The 20,330-nt window shown below is 41.4% G+C and overlaps 1 protein-coding gene across 3 annotated transcripts in view; it reads right to left on the bottom strand.

The window, feature by feature from the left end:
* Positions 1–504: 504 nt before the first annotated feature.
* CAMK1D (calcium/calmodulin dependent protein kinase ID) overlaps positions 505–20,330 on the bottom strand; it is a 437,751-nt gene continuing 417,925 nt past the window's right edge. For all 3 annotated transcript variants that reach the window (XM_056573326.1, XM_056573327.1, XM_056573328.1), the window contains one exon: positions 505–5,608. In XM_056573326.1, coding sequence (XP_056429301.1) covers positions 5,481–5,608 — 128 coding nt within the window. In that variant the 3' untranslated portion in view covers positions 505–5,480. The remainder of the gene's footprint in view (positions 5,609–20,330) is intronic.

Raw genomic sequence — 20,330 nt, 5'->3', positions numbered from 1 at the left:
CAACAAATACTGGCGGACAATTTGTACTCATAATCCAGGAAGCAGTGCATGGGACATACTTGGACATTGCAACATGACAATGATCCAAAACACAAGGCCAAGCCGACCTGTCATTGGCTACAGCAAAATAAAGTGAAGGTTCTGGAGTGGCCATCTCAGTCTCCATTGAGCCTCTCTAGGGAGACCTCTCAAACGTGCAGTTCATGCAAGACAGCCCAAGAATTTAGGGTACCTGGAGGCTTTTTGTCAGGAAGAATGGGCAGCTTTACCATGTATGAAGATAAAGAGCCTCATCCACAACTACCACAAAAGGCTTCAAGCTGTCATTGATGTTAAAGGGGGCAATACACAGTATTAATAACTGTGGCATGTAAACTTTTGATCAGGGTCATTTGGGTAGTTTGTGTTGTGATTATGATTTAAAAAGAGTAAACACAGTTGTTTGACAATAAATGGCTTCAGCCAACCACTAACCATGAGTGAATGAAAAGTTTTTGTGTTATCATTCATATTCTCTGAACAATGGATGAAAAATCATAAATTATGCAAGGGTATGTAAACTTATGAGCACAACTGTAATTTTTGTAAGTAATGAATTGTAAGAGGCTTCCTTCATGCATAGGTTTTTCTGACTTTTTGACTAGTAATAGATACCCTAATTTACCTTGTATGGGCAGTGCAGAGCCTTTAGACATTCGCAGATGCAGGTAGATAGTCTGTCTCTTTCTCTCCTGTGTCCAGCACAAGGAAATGCTAAGCTCCATTCCAAGCTCCGAGTCTGCCTAATTTATTGATTGCTCCTATTAGCCAAATACCATAATATTTTTGGCCCATTTTGTCTAATAGGCAAGTAGACCTGTTCCTGTGACATGCTGCTCTTATATATGCCAGGCTTTTAAGTTGTAAATTTCATGCATCATTGAATTGCTGCACTGGAAGCCATTGATCCATATTATTTAATATGCTCAAATGAAAAGTACACAAAATATTGTTCCGTTTGGCCAATAGGAGCAATCAGAGAATACACTGGACAATATGATTAGTAATAATTCATGATGGAAGACCCCCTACCACCACCGACACCACCTTTAACCTTATTCACAGTGTTTGCAGATACACACAAGCATCAGGACGGCAGGGAAAAGCAGGAGGAGCATGTTTCACATTAATACTGGACCTACAATGGTGGATCTACAATGGAGTACCTGCAGGGTACCTGTGGCTCCTCCCCATATTACTGGCTGCCTTCTTGGATGCTTCCCACCCTTCCACCCCTTTTGTTGTTTTTTTAATTATAATAAAATCGTTGACATTTAACGTTTAATTTTACAGTTCACATGGTAAAGCTAAAAACTGAATTGCCCACAAGTCAGCATACTCCGTCAAACACTTTGACGTTATGGTGAAAATATTAAATATGAGAGAGAAAAAAATACAGCTATGGCTAATCCCTATTGAACAAAAAGTTATGGTGGTGCATGTCTTCACTGCACATGAAGTGAAATGAAAGAGCCATTAAAGATTTTGATGTTTTTGGTCTCTGTAATCTAACAAGGTCTAATGAGGCAACTTTGTAAAACAAAGCATACAACTTGACATAACAAGGTCTATGTTCAACAAATGGTGAGGTTGTACTCACTTGTGGGTATCATAATTCACTTAAAATGGTGTCTAAAGACAGTAGTTTTGAAGGGGTACTCCAGCCCTAGACATCTTATTCCCTATCTAAAGGATAGGGGATAAGATGTCTGATCGCGGGGGTCCCGCCACTCCTGCAGCACCCCGGCTCTTCAGCTGCATGGAGCGAAGATCACTCCGTGGCTGATGACAGGTGTGACATCATGTCCCGACCCCTCAATGCAACAAGCTCCCTCCCATAGACTTGCATTGAGGGGGCAGGGAGTGACGTCACGAGGAGGCAGGACCGTGAGATCACGATACTCCGGCCCCTGTATCACCCATCATCAGCCACGGAGCGATCTTCGCTCCATGCAGCTAAAGAACGGGGGTGTTGCAGGAGAGATTGTGGAGGTCCCCAGCAGTGGGACCCCTGCGATCAGATCTCTTATCCCCTATCCTTTGGATGTCTAGGGGCGGAGTACCCCTTTAAGACTTGCACACAAGACTAGCACACATTCAAAGTTTTACAATAGGAAAGTTTTGGAAGTTTCAGCATCTAATTTTTTTTTCTTTTAAATAGTGTATTTTGTTAACGTGAAAAAATATTCTCCGAACAGTACAGATAATAACAACGTTTCACATTTAAATATAATCTCAATCAGCCATCCTGGTGTCGAAGGTTTAAATTCACAATTGCTTTAAAGGGAACACAGCTTCTTAAAAGGGAACACCATTAAACCATTAATCACTTAAGGCTACCTAAACCATGGGTCACCAGGCAGGGCCTATTGGCTTTATTCTACCCCACCAACTTTGACTTATGTATCTTTCACTCTCTTGGTAAAGGCAGAGATCTGTCAATCAAGGTCAGCACAGAGAGAAGAAGCCACTAGGGCCTGCTCTGATGACTTGTGGTGCAGGAAACAGAAAAGTGATGAGAGGTTTCTTTTGATAATAAGTTATGGATACAGATCATTTTCTTTTCTCTGTACTAGTCACAGAACATGTCCAGAACACTCCATAAAAGTCCAGACTACATGCTCCTATGGTCCATGTAGCTGATATAAAGCATATCTCTGAATACTGTTAATAGAAACTCATGCCCCATAATCTTATACAAAATATGAAACATGAAAATCTACAATTAGAAAAAACAAAGATTCGAAAAAAGAGAATGTGTATCACTATCTGGTTTTAATTAGTAAAAACAATAGAGGTGATATATTCTCTTTAAAATAGTATACACTAGATTATAATTTATTTATTACCTTCCAAAACACATCAGTAGATATGATAACCTTAACATCAAATTATTATTTTTATTCATCTCCACGGAAGGATCTAGTTGGAAATCTTGTGTGTTTTTATTTTTTGAAATTTTTTTTATTTAAAAGGTAGCTGAGCTTTCACAGAATATTTGACATTTCCTAGGGACTTGTCAAAAGATTTGATCAATTGGGGTCTGAGTGTTCAGAGGGGAGAAGTACACGGCCGAGTGCTACTTCCTCCCGCTCGCTGTGCATATGCTCCAATACGGCCCATAGAGTTACGTTATGAAGCCGTCTTGGTCAAATGACACAGAGTCGGGAGCAAATGCGCTTAGGGTGGCCTTCTCCTATCTCGTTCTAACGATCAGTCAGGTTTCTAAACGCTTCCTAGGACATGTAAAAAAAAAATTGTGAAAACTCAGTGATCCTTTAAGCAAAAATGTTCTGTTTTACAAATGTTTCAATTTTGAACACTGTAAACTCTGTTATTTACAAAAAAATAATTTTCATACTTAAAATAGTTATGTCCATTATTTTCTGATAGTTTTTACCCTTAGATATAAGGTAATAGTAACAGAAAATGTATTAAAATAGGATATTTTTTATTTAAAAAAGAAAAGAAAAATAAATTATTAAAAACAATACATGACAAAAAAAAGTTAATGACTAAAAAAAGTATCTTAAAATACTTTTGCATGAAGTTCTGAAACAAAATGCCAGCTAACAGAGTAAAGTCTATGGAACCCACTTTAAAAAGCATCTGTCTGCTAACTATAACACCCATCACCTTCTAAACCCTGTGCTACAAAAGTTTAATGGATTATGTCTTGCTTTTAAATTCAATACAATAAATCTGTGTAGCTTTAGACCTTCTAAACAAAGAGTAATGTCAGAGTGTTGGCCAGTTTTTTTTTTAGCATGACATTACAGAACAATGTTAAAACCACTGCAAATAGCAACTTTCAGAAGTTCACAATTTTGTGCAAAATCTTTCATAAAACATTTGACACATTATGTAATTTACATTTCACAAACACTGTATTTCGACTTTAGATTTTAAAATGTGCATTGTCATTGTACATCTGCATCTTCTTTGTGGCATAATGCATATTTGTCTTGCCTTGCATGTGAGAAAGAGTGTTTTTTTTTTGTAAAATATAACATAAGAGCTAGTTTCCTACTGATAATTGCAGAGCCCTTTTAAATAAGCTTCCCTATACCTGGTCTTGGAAAAAAAACATTCAGAAAATATATTTTGGAGAGTCGCAGAAAGTAAACTCTGATACATTTTTGGTGTTTATACATTATATACGTTTTGCCCATAACAACCAATCACAGCTCAGCTTTCTTATCTTAATAAGCTCTGGTTAAATAGAAGCTGAACTGTAATTGGTTGTTCTGGGTAAAACCAGACAGTTTTTGCTTCAGGCAGATTAAAATATATCTGGGCCAGTGTAGTGTAAAAACCTGATCCCCAATTTGCTGTACAAAGAAGATGAAACAGTTTAACATCAACTGGCTCCAGAAAGTTAAACAGATTTGTAAATTACTTCTATTAAAAAATCTTAATCCTTTCAGTACCTATGAGCTGCTGAAGTTGAGTTGTTCTTTTCTGTCTAAGTGCTCTCTGATGACACCTGTCTTGGGAACTGTCCAGAGTAGAAGCAAATTCCCATAGCAAACCGCTTCTACTCTGTGCAATTCCAGAGACAAGCAGAGATGTCAGCAGAGAGCACTGTTGCCATACAGAAAAGAACAACTATACTTCAGCAGCTGATAATTATTAGAATTAATTTGCAAAGTCCAAAAACTAGACCAATAGGTGGTCTATAAGTATTGGTGTTGCAGCTTAACCCACTCTGAGTGCAGAAAAACCACAGCCCTATGGTTCTGCTGAGCAGAGGGATTCCTAAAGGTTAGACTTCCACAGATCTCACATCGATAGCTGTTAAAAAGAATAGATCATCAATGTGTTTTCCTGTTAAATTTGGTGTCTTAAACACAAATGAGACATCAGATGAGGGGGCAAAAACTGACTTGGTTTTTCATAAAGAGGTGTCATTGTTTAAATACTGCAGTATGTTCCAGTGTAGTCAATTGCAAATATTGTCTAAGATTTTTTTTTTCAGAATATCATTGTGTTCTTACTATATTCTCTTTCTTTGTGAGAAAAAAAAAATAAAAGAACACGATTTCAATGCAAAATATCATAGTAGCATAAAATAAAGTAAACCACCTAACTTAGTTATTAATTAAATAATCCAGTTAAGACCTCAATTAATGAAAAAAAAAAAAACACAACATATACAATACCAATACCCACATTGAAAATAAAGCAAATTATCAGAAAAAAAAAGTAATGTCCAGTAGTAAGAATTTTGCAAGACTCATACAGCAGCAGATATAGTCAAACTATGTTGCCTTATTGGAGCTGGAGCCATTGCAGTTTATAATAATGAAACCATCTCTGTTGAAGTATAAAATATGGCCATAAAAAATTTCCTTTTATATACTATGAGTCCATCCTGCAGTGCACAATTCAGAATTAAATCAAATGAAGAGAGTCTGCTCCCTGACTCGATCTTTGGCTGCTTATTTGCTTCCAGTATGTACTGTTGTAATTGAGGCTGGTCTCGGCCTATGATCTCCACCTACTGCTGTAATAGGTGAAGATGAGGTTACTCCGGACAGGAAGCTGTATGGGCTAGCTGGGGACTTACCTGTAAAAAAAAGTACAAATAAAGATGTTATGTACTACCAGACAGCATACTGCTTATTACTAATGTAAAATGAATTTAATAGAATGTCATTTTGAAGTCATTTTTTTACATTCACAATTTCCTAATTCATTGTCATAAGTTTTTCATGTTTGTCAAGCAAACACATTAGTAAACAAATAAAAAGGCATAAACTTATTCTCAGAACAATAAAGCTGATATAACATGGTGTCTTACAGTAGGTATGCTTTTGTAAGACACACTACAGCCTGGTCCTCAACCTGGGGTACGCGTACCCCTAGGGGCACAAAACGGGTTGCTTGGGGGTATGCGAAAGCGCTGACAAATACCGGCCATGCATTGGCCAGTATTTATCAGTGCATTGCCGCAGCGACTGTAAGTGAGCTGCGTGGTTGCCGGGGAGACGTGTGACCTCCCCTGACATTGCGCGGAGTTGCCGCACAGTGCAGGAGGACGTCACACGTCAGTGCGGCACGGCCGAATGGGATGCGCTGCGTTAAGGAACACCTAACGGGACTGCAGGACGCCAGGTAAAAAAAAAGTTAAAAACCACTGTATGGGACAGAGGGGGGATGGGAGGGGGAGAGGGATAATGGTGGAGGGGGGATGGGGAATAATAAAGCACAAGGCATTAACATTTTATGAGTAAATGAAGAAAGGTAGTCCAGCAGTCCCTTAAAACGTAGATCCTTTATTGTACTTTTCTTAAAAAATATAGAGCACACACCATTAGTGTTGCTCGCGAATATTCGCAATTCGAATTTTATTTTCGAATATCGCATATTCGCAAATATAGCCATATGCTAATTTTCACATGTGCGAATTTTCGCTTATGCTAATTTTTTTATATGCAAATTTTCGCATATGTTAATTTTCGCACACGCGAATATTCACATATGCGAAAAAACGAGAATATTACGAATATGCGAATATTCGCGAATATGACGAATATTCGGCCATATATTCGCGAATATTCGCGAATTCGAATATGGCCTATGCCACTCAACACTACACACCATGCACCTTCACCTGGTCAGCAAACTGGACGTGTTTCGAAAGCATGCACGTTCTTGATCATCACCTGGTGATCAAGAACGCACATGAGTTCGAAACGCGTCCATAGGAGCAGTTTGCTGACCAGGTGAAGGTGCATGGTGTGTGCTCTGTATTTTTAAAGAAAAGTGCAATAAAGGATCTACGTTTTAAGGGACTGCTGGACTACCTTTCTTCATTTACTCACAAGTATCAAGCCCGGCCGGGCTTGAGTCCTTGCAGATCGTGGAGGAGGTGAGCTGAGAGAACTTTATTTCTTATTAACATTTTATGCCTTGTGCTTTATTACTCCCCATCCCCCCTCATCCTCCCCCTCCACCATTATCCCTCTCCCCTTCCATCTTAATCCCTTTGCACCTTGCACCATTCCCCCTCCCTCTGATCCCCTTTTGCCATATCGGATAATAATGGCACAAGGGGATTAAGATGGAGGGGGGAAATGGCGAAAGGGGTTCAGAGGGAGGAGGGAATAATGACACAAGGGGATTAATATGGAGGGGGAGGGGGTTGATTACCCCCCCCCCCCCTCCATCTTAATCCCCTTGTGCTATTATTCCCCCTCCATCTTAATCCCCTTGTGCTATTATTTCCCCTCCATCTTAATCCCCTTGTGCTATTATTCCCCCTCTATATTAACCCCCTTCTGCAATTATTCCCCCTCCAACTTAATCCCCTGGTGCCATTATTATCCGATATGGCAAAAGGGGATCAGAAAGAGGGGGAATAATGGCACAAGGGAATAAAGATGGAGGGGGGGGGGGGAATAATGGCAAAAGGGAATCAGAGGGTGTGGGAAACAATCCATATTAATCCCCTTGTGTCATTATTCCCCCCTCCTCCATGCTAATCCCCTTGTTTGATTTTTCCTCCCTCTCTCTGATCCCCTTTTGCCATTTTTCCCCCTCCATCTTAATCCCCTTGTGCCATTATTATCCGATATGGCAAAAGGGTTATCAGAGAAAGGGGGATAATAGCACAAGGGGGGTTAAAATGGATTAAGATGCAGGGGGGATGCATAAGTATAAAGGTAAGAACACGCTTTTTGTCCGCGTGTACCCCTCGCGCGCAAGTACCAAGGGGTACCCGTGGACATACTTTGAGGCTTTGGGGGTTCAGTCACAAAAAAGGTTGAGAACCACTGCACTGTACTGTACATCCATTGTTGTATAGGTGATGTCGATACTTTAAAACAGCTATACAAGTTGATATGGGAAACAGTACATGAGAGATATATGCCCCAGTTTAATTATTAAATGTTAACAAGAACTTCCGTAACCAGATAAAGACTGCTCAATGTACTGAGGTCTAGGGTCACTGTGTTCCACTGTACAGAATTCACACAAAGGACTGTGCATCAGTGTAACATACTATGCAATAAAATGTACATTGTTATGTTATGGATGTGATCAGTGGTTGTTGTAAGTAAGGTTCTGTGCAATATGCTGGCACTAGTCACTTAACACATCTGTCAGGCCCAAGGCCTGATTATTAAAATCCTATATGTGTAATATAATTGTAACTGTGTAATGTCTTATCCAAGACATGGGTGAGAGGTCATTCAGACTGTGTTTTGTGTATTGCATTTTATTGGGCGGTCTGGCTGTTTGTTTACATCTCCTTTGAAGTCAAAGGCTCTTTTGAAGTCATGCACTCTGGTCTCATCATATAATCAAACAGATAAGGGGTCAGGAAGAGAGATGCCCCCCCTGTTGGGATCAGAGGGGAGGGGGGAATGGAGTTTCCTGCCAAAGAAAGAAGATATGATATTTAAACAATGTTAGACTAAAAGTTGGTTGCTAAAAGCTGGGCCACAAGCTGACAAGACCATCCTAAGAACAGCTCTCTCATGGACTGCTATATCATCATGCTGTAAGAACTTCATCTTTCTGAACTTCGTTTTCTGAACTTGCCTTGCTAAACTCTTTTATACATTTTTGTAACTGTATGTCATTTGTTTCTGTATTTTTATATAGTCAGCACTGTGATACCTTTTATCAGATTAAATGTTTAATTAATCAGCTCTGGTCTTTGATCTCTAAATATATGAGCTCACCTTTCTGAAGGAGGCTCTGGTAAAACACGTCTATCTAAGGGTTAATTTGGTGACTTACTGGGACTTGTAGTGGATACCCAGAGGTCTGGCGGCTTTAACCCTTGCACCATCACACTCTCTCTAGCGTCTTAGCTGGACCGATAGGGTGTGATCGTGACAACATCATTGGGATAGCACAGTGCCTAAGCTGGCCATGCAAATAAGACAATGTTTAGCCAGCTGCTATCTCACCCAATCCCACAATACACGCGTAAGCTTTGAAAACCTGAGCAAGTAAACTGTATGTTCTCAGTGAGGAGAGGGAAGAAAGCCGCTGCCAGACTCCTCGAGAACAAAATGATTAGGCAGTTGAACTTCAACATGCACAACTTTTCTCTCCGTTAACGTCTGCTATCGGGAGAGAGTGGGGATGCCACCATAAACATTAGCTGTTTGGCCAGTCCTGCTAAAATCAGTTGATTCAGTTGACACTCTAATGTATATGGCCAGCTTTATGGCCCAACCTCATGACAGAATCTCCACCCAGAGATATTCCAGTTGAAGAATCCATCTGTTGCAGGCACCGGCTTGTTTGGGCTGCTTGAAAATGCACCATTTCCATAGACAGCAATGCATTTCTGAGCACATTCTGCCAAATGAATGAACATGTTTATTCTTAAGGTGGAGGCTGGGGTCTGGAATTTCTACGGCTGAAGATCCGTTGCAGAAATTCTGTAGGGTAAATGATGGGGCAGAATCCAATTGAAAGCAACTCCTGAGCGGAGTTCTATAGTGTGAATGGGCCCTTACTGCTAAAATGGTCATTATATCTGAAAAAATTTAAGCAAAGTTCTCCCCTTACAGACAGTATACATATGTTTAGGCTCTTTTACACAGATTTATAATATGGCAAATGAACATTTGAAAGAGCACTTATTCACAATATTTGGCCTGTGTAAAAGGGCCAGCGATCAGCTGATAAATGAGAAAATTGTTCGCCGGCTGATCACACGTTTTGTTTGATTTACTTAGAACAACAGTATAAAAAGGACTATGTGGGAAATTTAATAAGACTGACATTTCACACCCTGGACTTAAGTAAACCCCCGCCAGTGTAGGGTCATCGAATTTATCAAGACTTAGCAAACTTGATAAATCCATGCACATCTGAGGCTGCTTGGAGCTAATGTAGATTTCACCCACAACTCACGTCTGCTAGTGGCCACACTTCTTAAGCGAAATCCCATCCCCTCTGCACTAAGCCCTGCCCATTTGATAAGTGCTGCATAGATTGTCGAAAAGTTTAAAAACATTGCAACTCTGCAGTAGGCACAGACTTTATTAAGATCCCCCTTAGTTTTTCCAAGTTTTACCCCTCAGGAGGCCCTCCCTACTTACCTGTAATGTATTCAACATGGCAGCGATTAACAGACTTGATCTCTCTGTAAAGCCTAGTAACCTCTGAGTACTTGATAAATAGTAAGAACAGTACATATCACTGCAGTTTTATACTACTAACAACCATCCAAATCATTTATGAGTCCTCAGTAAGAGTCAATGACCTTCAGCATCATAGAAAATGAGCTGCAGCTAGTTTTGCATAACCCTTTGTGTATTTCAGATTTTGTCTCTGTGATAAATGAAACCAGTAAAATAATCACCTCAGCCATAGCTGGACAAACAAGCTAAAATAATATTTTCCTATGAAGCGAAGAGTCATTGGAAAATTGTCTGGTTTCCTGTTGGCTAAGGTTTACTTAAGACAGATTTGGAAAAGCCAAACAGCACTGTCTGTATTGTACCATTAATCCTTTTATTTTAATGAGATTTCAGGACATATCTGAACCATGGTATGGCTGAGCCTTAAAAATTATCAAAAAATTATAGCTATCTAATTCTATACATAGAAAATTGTAAAACCTTGTTGGCCATCTATATGCTCTAACAGAGTTATGGACAGGCCGTGTCATGAGACAAAAAGTTTTTTTATTAAAATCCAATGTCACGACTGTATGCCTTACATATTGAAAATCGTGACCTCTCTAAAGTACAACAATCATATTATTTTTAGAGTGCATTAGAACCAATGCAGTTTGAACAAATCTGTTTACTTTATTCTGCTTATACTTCATTAAAAGCATAAACATTATTATTAGAGATGAGCGAACTTTTCAAAAATTCAATTCGACCGATTCGCTGAATTTTTCAAAAAAATTATTTTGGATCCAAATTTATTTGTGGCAAATCTATATTAAAAACGGATATTTCTGGCCTAGAGAGAGGCTCAATATGAGTATAGAACACTTTGCTGTTTTCTAACATGCATATGGAGTGTGCTGGGGTAGTGAAATAATATTGGTATTCAGAATAACATGCAGATTACTGGCATCGCTTTTAGAATCACAATGACAGAGCCTGGAGGTGGCATCAGCATGAGGAGACCATATAGTGGCTGAATGACACAGCCTGGAGGTGTTGTCAGCATGAGGAAACCATATAGTGGCTGAATGACACAGCGTGGAGGTGGTGGCAGCATAAGGAGACCATATAGTGGCTGAATGACACAGCGTGGAGGTGTTGGCAGCATGAGGAGACCATATAGTGGCTCAATGACACAGCTTGGATGAGGCTGAAGCATGAGGAGACCATTTAGTGGCTGAATGACACAGCGTGGAGGTGTTGGCAGCATGAGGACACCATATAGTGGCTAACTGACACAGCGTGGAGGTGTTGGCAGCATGAGGAGACCATATAGTGGCTGAATGACAAAGTGTGGAGGTGGTGGCAGCATGAGGAAACCATATCACAAAGTAGAAAAAAGGGAATAAGACTCAGCTCACCAACTGCAGGTTAGAAGACTGGAAATTCACTTCAGATATGGAGAGCAGGGCAGGCAAGCAGCGGGCCATTTCCCGGAGAAGAACATCAAAAGAGGGCAAAAAAGCAGGGGCCTCAAGCTGCTCCAAACGATGATGGTGAAAAAATAGATTAAAACTTCACTTTTACTTCATATAGTTAAAACCAAAGGATATCCATGGAAATTAAAAAAGACACACATGATACACCTACGCGTTTCGACACAGCTCGAAATGCGTCTGTATATCATATGTGTCTTTTTTAATTTCCATGGATATCTTTTGGTTTTAACTATATGAAGTAAAAGTGAAGTTTTAATCTATTTTTTCACCATCATCGTTTGGAGCAGCTGGAGGCCCCTGCTTTTTGCCCTCTTTTGATGAGGAAACCATATAGTGGCTGGATGACACAGCTTGGATGAGGCTGAAGCATGAGGAGACCATGTAGTGTCTGAATGGCACAGCCTGGAGTTGGCGGCAGATGAGGAGACAATAGGGCCTCACAATCTCTAATAATAAAAGATGAATTTTGAAATTGCAATTGAAGATGTATTGTACCTAGTGCTACCATAAACACATATAGGTAATGTCCTAGGCTCAGCAGCATCACTAAGCCATGTAGTTGCTATATGACACATACAGGAGCAGGCAGCAGCATGAGTACACAAGAGGGATTCACAACCCCTAATATTAAAAGGTGAATGTTGAAATCTCTTTTGAAAATGCATGTTAGCTAGTGCTACCATCCAAAAATGTAAGGCCCAAGCCCAGAAGCATCAGTAAGCCAAGTAATTCCTGAAAGACACCTGAGCAGTAAGGAGCAGGCATCAGCAGTACACCCGATGGTTTCATATCCCCTTACATTGAAAGATCAATGTTGACATTTCTATTAAGCATGTATTTCGCTCGTGCTAAACATCCAAAAATGTAAGGCCCAAGCCCAGAAGGATCAGTGAGCCAAGTAATTCCTGAAAGACACATGAACAGTCCGGAGCAGGCATCAGCAGTACACCAGAAGGTTTCATATCCCCTTACATTGAAAGATCAATGTTGAAATTTCTATTAAGCATGTATTTAGCTTGTGCTAAAGATCCCAAAATTTAAGGCCCAAGCCCAGACGCATCAGTAAGCCAAGTAATTCCTGAAAGACATAGAAGCAGTCAGGCGCAGGCATCAGCAGTATACCCGATGGTTTCATAACCCCTTACATTGAAAGATCAATGTTGAAATCTAAATTAAGCATTTATGTTAGCTAGTGCTACCATAACATATATTGAATTAATATTCCAGTCCCAGCAGCATCAGAAAATTATATATTGGCTGAATGACACAGCCTGGAGGTGGGGAAAGCATAAGGAGCCCATATAGTGTCTGAATGGTACAGCCTGAAGGTGGCTGAAGCATGAGGAGACCATATAGTGGCTGAATGACACAGCGTGGAGGTGTTGGCAGCATGAGGAGACCATATAGTGGCTGAATGGCACAGCCAGGAGTTGGCAGCAGCATGAGTAGACACTAGGCCTTCACAATCCCTAAGATTAAAAGATGAAATTTAAACCGAAGATTTTGGATAGCTAGTGCTACCTACCATAACAACATTTTTATTCCCAGACCCAGGCCCAGCAGCGGTATCAGTAAACCATATATTGCCTAAATGACACAGCCTGGAGTTGGCTGAAGCATGAGTACACACCAGGGCTTCACAATCCTCAAGGAAAAACACAAGAATTTTTGAAATTTAAAATGAGGATTTTGGATAGTTGGTGCTACCTACCATAACAAAATTTTTATTCCCACACCCAGGCCCAGCAGCGGTATCAGTAAACCATATAATGCCTGAATAACACAGCCTGGAGTTGGCTGAAGCATGAGGGGACCATTGAAATGTATGATTTAAATTTAAGATTTTGAAATTTTAATTAATGATTTTGAAATTGAACTTTTAATTCCCAAGTTTTAGTGTCCCGGACCCCGGCGTGTGGGTACAAAGGGCCAAATCTAACAAGGAGTCACATGACAGAGCCTGGAGGTGGCATCAGCATGAGTTTACAAGAGGGCTTCACAACCCCTAATATTAAAATGTTAATATTGAAATCTGTATACAAGATGTATGTTAGCTAGTGCTAACCTCAAAAAATTTTAGGCACATGCACAGCACTGCATCACTAAACCATATAGTTGCTGAAACTCACAGCCTGGAGCAGGCATCAGGATGCATACATAAGAGGGCTTCACAACCCCTAACATTAAAAGATCAATGTTGAAATCTCGATTGAGCATGTATGTTTGCTAGTGCTAACATAAAAAAATTGTAATATCCAAGACAGTCCCAGCAGCATCAGAAATCAATATATTGGCTGAATGACAGAGCCTGGAGGTGGGGAAAGCATAAGGAGCCCATATAGTGTCTGAATGGTACAACCTGGAGTTGGCCAAAGCATGAGAAGACCATATAGTGGCTGAATGGCACAGCCTGGAGTTGGCAGAAGCATAAGGAGACAAAATAGTGGCTGAATGAAACAGCCTGTAGGTGGCAGCAGCATCAGGAGTCCTGAAAGTGACCCGGTGACAGAGTGGTGCGGTGGGTGGCAATACCAGTACCCGGTGATGAAGGTGACTGGAATGTTTTTAACTGGGGAGCAGTGCCTTAAATCTGTTTGGCACTATCCATATTTGTGCAGTGTTGGTGTAGCACCATGGTCAATTGGTGCATCTGGCATTGGTGGGTGGAAATCCTTGCTGATCCATGCCTGATTCATCTTCACGAAGGTCAGTCTCTCCACATTTTTCGTGGACAGATGAGTTCTCCTTGGGGTGACGATGGCCCCCGCCGCACTAAACACCCGCTCTGATGCCACACTACTGGCCGGACAGGACAGCTTTTCCAGGGCAAACTCTGCAAGTTGCGGCCACAAATCAAGTTTGAGTGCCCAGAAGTCCAGCGGATCTTCAAGGTGTGTTGGCATGGGCATGTCAAGGTATGCCACCACCTGCTGGTTCAGGTCCTGCTCCATGTCTACCAGCTGCTAATGAGGTGCTTCACTATGCGGGTGAAGAAAGGTACTCATCAGTGACTGTAGACTCAGGCTGCTGCTGATGGAGCTGGTACTGCTCCTACCACCCCTCCCCAGCAGCCATGGCAGTGGAAGGTGAGCGCAGAGGGCCCCCCGATTCAGACCTGCGAGAGGATGGACGATGGTGCCGATAGGCATCAGCCAACTGACTACGTAGGATCTCTCTGTAGTAGGTCAGTTTGTCCTCCCTCTCAGTGGGTGTAAAAAAAGCACCCATTTTGTGCCTGTAGCGGGGGTCTAATAAGGTGGACACCCAGAAGTCATCCCGCTGCGGAATGGTGACATATTCAGCTGTCACTATGCAAGAAAGTAAGCATACATCGTGCCACACTCGGAGGGACTCCCTGCCTCCTTCTCTACTGCATACTGCCACGGTGTGTCTGGGTCCTCTGTCTCACTTCCTAATAACCCTCTAGCTCCTCTATTTCATCATGCTCCTCCTCTCCTGTCAGATGACTTTAAACACCGCCCATCTCATCAAACCTAAACTGTGCTCCACTGTGCCCCACCTCCAGTTCAGCCCCCACAGGGCTCATGTGGCCATGAGATGTAGGCGCAACGTCTCCATTGCCCTGAGCAGCCATCATTTCCAACACTTGTTGTAGGATATGAATAAGTGGAATGATGTCGTTCATTCCGTAATACTGGCGACTTATGTATAAAATAGATTCCTCAAACAGCTTGAGCAAACAGCAGGTGTCACGTATGAGCTGCCACTGGTTCGCATTGAAGTTATACATGAGATTACCCCTATCCGCTTGGATCATCAAGAAATCAGTGATGGCTTTTCTCTGTTCGTACAGACAGTCCAACATATGCAGGATGGAATTCCAACGTGTTGCAACGTCACAAATCAGACTATGTTGGAGGATACCATTCTGACGCAGCTCAAGGAGGGTGTGCTTTGCGGTGTATGAGTGACTGAAGTGCATGCAAAGTTTCCTTCCCATTCTTAGGATGTCTTGCAAATGGGGGGGAACACTTCAGGAACTGCTTGACAACCAGATTTAACACTTTTGCCTTGCAGGGTGCATGTTTCAACTTTCCTTGTCGCAGCCCGGCCAAGATGTTCTTCCCGTTGTCGGTCACCATGGTTCCCATTTACAGATTTCGTGGAGTAAGCCATGCTATGATTTCTTTACGAATTACTTTTAGCAGTTCCTTGCCAGTGTGACTCTTTTCGCCAAGGCAAACCATGCGAAGAACAGTGTGACACCGCCGAACTCTGTACACATGGTTTGCTGAAGGGCCACTGAGACTTGTTCGGGCAGTGGAGGCTGAGGACATGGTGGAGGATGAGGAGGCAGAGTCGCACACTGTCACAGGACAACGGGCAGACAGCGTGGAGGAGGAAGCGGCGTGACCTGTCCAAGTTGGGGTTGTGGCTGTGCAGGAACCACATTCACCCAGTGAGCCGTAAAGGACATATATTGTCCCTGACCGTAGTTACAGCTCCAGATGTCGGCGCTGCCGTGCACTTTGGTACACACCGACAAGCTCAAGGACCGGCCCACCTTCTCTTCCACAAAATTGTGCAGGGCTGGTAATGCCTTCTTCGCAAAGAAATGACGGCTTGGTACTCCACCTCGGCTCGGCACAAGCCATCAGTTCTCTGAAAGGTGCAGAGTCCACCACTTGAAATGGGAGGGACTGCAGCACCAGCAGCACCAGACAGGAGTACATTCAACTTCTGCGCCGTTGGATGAGTGGGCGCATACTGTTGTCTCTTGGACATGGCTTCGCGGATGGATTGTTGGCGGAATGGCTGACTAAAAGTGGGAGAAGCAGGAGCATCTGGAGCGACAGAAGGAGGGTATGACACACAGATCCCTTCAGCTGAGGTGGTGGAGCCTTGGCTGGCTGAAGGAGGGATCGGCTGGCCACTGGGTGATGCAGCAGGCTGGACCACTACATCGGAGCCACGGTTCTCCCAGGCCGCTTTATGGTGGCGAAGCATGTGTTGACGCAGGTACGTGTTGACGCAGGGCCATGGTGCCAACATTGGGACCCTGGCCACGCTTCACCTTCTGCCGACATATCTTGCATGTGGCTACGTGAACCTCCTCCGGATGCTTGATGAAAAACTGCCACACTGCCAAGTAGGTAATTACTTTTGGTTGTCCTTTCACAGTATGTAGGCCTTTGACAGATTAACAGGTACAAAATAGTACACTACTTCGATGTATGTATGCGGTATGCACTTAGGAGGCAGAAAAATGCGCTACAATGAACCTAAAAACTCTGTATTTTTGTAAAACACCAGCCGGTGAGTACTATTGCTTGGACTTTCACAGTATGTAGGCCCTTGACAGATTAACAGGTACAAAATGGTACACTACTTAGATGTACGTATGCGTTATGCACTGATGAGGGCAAAAAAATTAGCTGCAGTACACTTGGAAAATGTATTTTGGTAAAACACCAGCTGGTGATGACTTTTGCCTGGACTTTCCCAGTATCTAGACTTGTTACAGATACAAAATAGTAGACTGCTTTGATGTAGGTATGTGGTATGCACTTATGAGGGCAGAAAAATGCGCTACATGGTGATTACTTTTGCCTGTCCTTTCACAGTATGTAGGCCCTTGACAGATTAACAGGTACAAAATAGTACGCAGTATGCACTGATGAGGGCAGAAAAATGCGCTACAATACGCATTAAAAACTCTGTATTTTTGTAAAACACCAGCCGGTGAGTACTAGTGCTTGGACTTTCACAGTATGTAAGCCCTTGACAGATTAACAGGTACAAAACGGTACACTACTTAGATGTACGTATTCGGTATGCACTGATGAGGGCAGAAAAATGAGCTACAATAAGCATTAAAAACTCTGTATTTTTGTAAAACACCAGTCGGTGAGTACTAGTGCTTGGACTTTCACAGTATGTAAGCCCTTGACAGATTAACAGGTACAAAATGGTACACTACTTAGATGTACGTATGCGGTATGCACTGATGAGGGCAGAAAAATGGGCTACAATACGCATTAAAAACTCTGTATTTTTGTAAAACACCAGCCGGTGAGTACTAGTGCTTGGACTTTCACAGTATGTAGGCACTTGACAGATTAACAGGTACAAAATGGTACACTACTTAGATGTATCTATGTGGTATGCACTGATGAGGGCAGAAAAATGCACTACGATATGCATTAAAAACTCTGTATTTTTGTAAAAGTCCAGCAGGTGAGTACTAGTGCTTGGATTTTCACAGTATGTAGGCCCTTGACAGATTAACAGGTACAAAACTGGTACACTACTTAGATTTAGGTATGCTGCATGCACGTATGAGGGCAAAAAAAATCCACTACAGTACACTTGGAAAACGTATTTTCGTAAAACACCAGCCGATGATTACTTTTTCCTGGACTTTCCCAGTATCTAGACTTGTTTCAGATTTACAGATACAAAATAGTAGACTGCTTTGATGTAGGTATGTCGTATGTACGTATGAGGCTGTAAAATGGAGTTTAATGAAGCGATCGCGGCCATATTCGCTCATCTCTAATTATTATGAACAAGCAAATTGAAGCACAGGTTGCTGAGGACAGCATATATAGCATTTATCTCTGTTGCAGTTCCTGCCATTTTACTGATGAAAAGCTAAAATTTGTAAAGAAAAGTGAACAAACCACGTTTAAACTCAGATGTTTGGTAAGAAAAGGATAATTTTAGGTTGTAATGGGTTCATAAAGGAGTTTTGTGTTTAACAGCCAGAAACCCATGTCATGTTGACAATTGGTTGTCTCAAGCCTCCTGTCTGTATGGAGGCTTGATCAAGCATGCGCATTTTCACTCTATTCACTGTGGGCATGCCGGAGAGGGCTGTAGATGGCTATCTCTGGCAGTCCCCTAGACCAATGTTTCTCAAGCATGGTCCTCAAGTATCCCCAACAGGTAATGTTTTCAGGATTTCCTTAGTCTTTCACAGGTGATATAATTATGGTCAGTGAATCCGGCATCTCCACAGTTATATCACCTGTGAAAGACTAAAGAAATCCTGAAAACATGACCTGTTGGGGCTACTTGAGGACCGTGCTTGAGAAAAACTGCTCTAGACAGTGAAAGGGGAGCTCCATTCAGACAGCAGACACCTGACCATTATTCTTAAATGGGTTATCCAGCATAAGGTGATTTTAGTACATACCTGGCAGACAGTAATGGACATGCTTAGGAAGGATCTGCGTATGTCTTGTACTAAATGGCTATGCTGTGATATTACCATACCACTGTGGCTAGCTTTTTGTGAACTTGCATTTCCTGTTTTCCGTTTTCTTGTTTGCCTACAAACCCCATGATACCATTTCCTCCTTCCCACACATCAGTTACCCCACCCATTGAAACATAAATGAGCTGCAGACCTCTGGTCTTCAATCAGCTGACTAGTGAGTCAGGTCTTGACCGCATTGCAAGCTGGGAAAAATCCGAGACAGCAGTCATTTTGTATGCTGTTAAAAATAAATATTGGGGTGAAAATCACATAAGAATTGTGAGAAAACCGTCACACACAGGTAAAGACACTATATTATGAACTACACTAACTTTACAGCCCCTGTAGCATAGTCAAATAAAAAAAATTCCCGGAATACCCCTTTAAGATCACTGGGGTTCCAAGCACTCAGGCCCACAGTAATCATACACTTATCAACTATCCTTTGGAGAGTTGTTGGTGGAACAACCCTTTTAGGGTTCTAGAATGTGATTGTATAGGCAAACTAGATAAACAATATATCAAATGCACATTACATAAAGTATTTTTTGTTGTCCAAGTTATTTATTTTTACATGCTATGTGTGTTGCCAAATCACTTACATAGTATCATACTAGGTTACACTAAATGCAGTGGTAAAGCATCAAGTCACACATGACTATGATTCTGTTGACTGCATTTTCCTATACAAATCTTTATGGAAGCATAATTCTATTTATTAGAGTATAATAAAAAAAAAATGGGTTAGTAAGGATGTCCTAGCTCTTATGTAAATTCTTCAGAGAAAAATTAAATTGATTACTTCTTATATCTATGCCTGCTTTTTTTTGCTATTACACAAAGTAATATCAGTTTTGCTGTCAAATTAGTCTGCTGCACTATTCCAGTACATTAACAAACCTCATAATTCACATATGACACGTATTCTGATGTGTTTTCGGTTATACTATTATTTCTGCTTCCATAACCATGTACATGGCTGGCAACTTCCTTTAAGTGTACCTGCCATTAGCAAAAACTTTTTATATATTGCTTAAAAATGAGTATATTTGTGTCCCTGCAGCTTTTGCCTGTGTGTGTGTGAGGAGACCAAATACAGGAAGTGTGTCTGCTTTAGAATACAAGTGTAGGGTACAAAAAAGTGGGGCAACGCTATGCTCCTTTCACTATTGTTGCTTTACACAGCAGCCCCCAGCAAGCTATGCAGTGAATTGCAGCATGACCCATTCAAGTTAATGGGGGGCGGCTACAGTTCTGTGCAAGGCTGGGTGACCTGAAGCCATAATCTATAGAGCAGTTTAAGGAAAAATGCTGAAAAAAATTGAACATTCTATTTAAAAAAAAAATGCCAAGGACCTAAAAAAATGAAACCAAAAAGGAAGAAAAATGACAGAAATAAAAAAATCACTGTGTCACCAGGACAAATTATGTAAAAGTAAAAAAAAAAATCCACTATACTCTTTTACTAGCTTCCTTAAA

The sequence above is a fragment of the Hyla sarda genome, chromosome 4, assembly GCF_029499605.1.
Source record: "Hyla sarda isolate aHylSar1 chromosome 4, aHylSar1.hap1, whole genome shotgun sequence".
Lineage (NCBI taxonomy): Eukaryota > Metazoa > Chordata > Amphibia > Anura > Hylidae > Hyla > Hyla sarda.
Note: the sequence above shows the minus strand (reverse complement) of the source record. Positions and strands in the feature narration are given on the sequence as shown.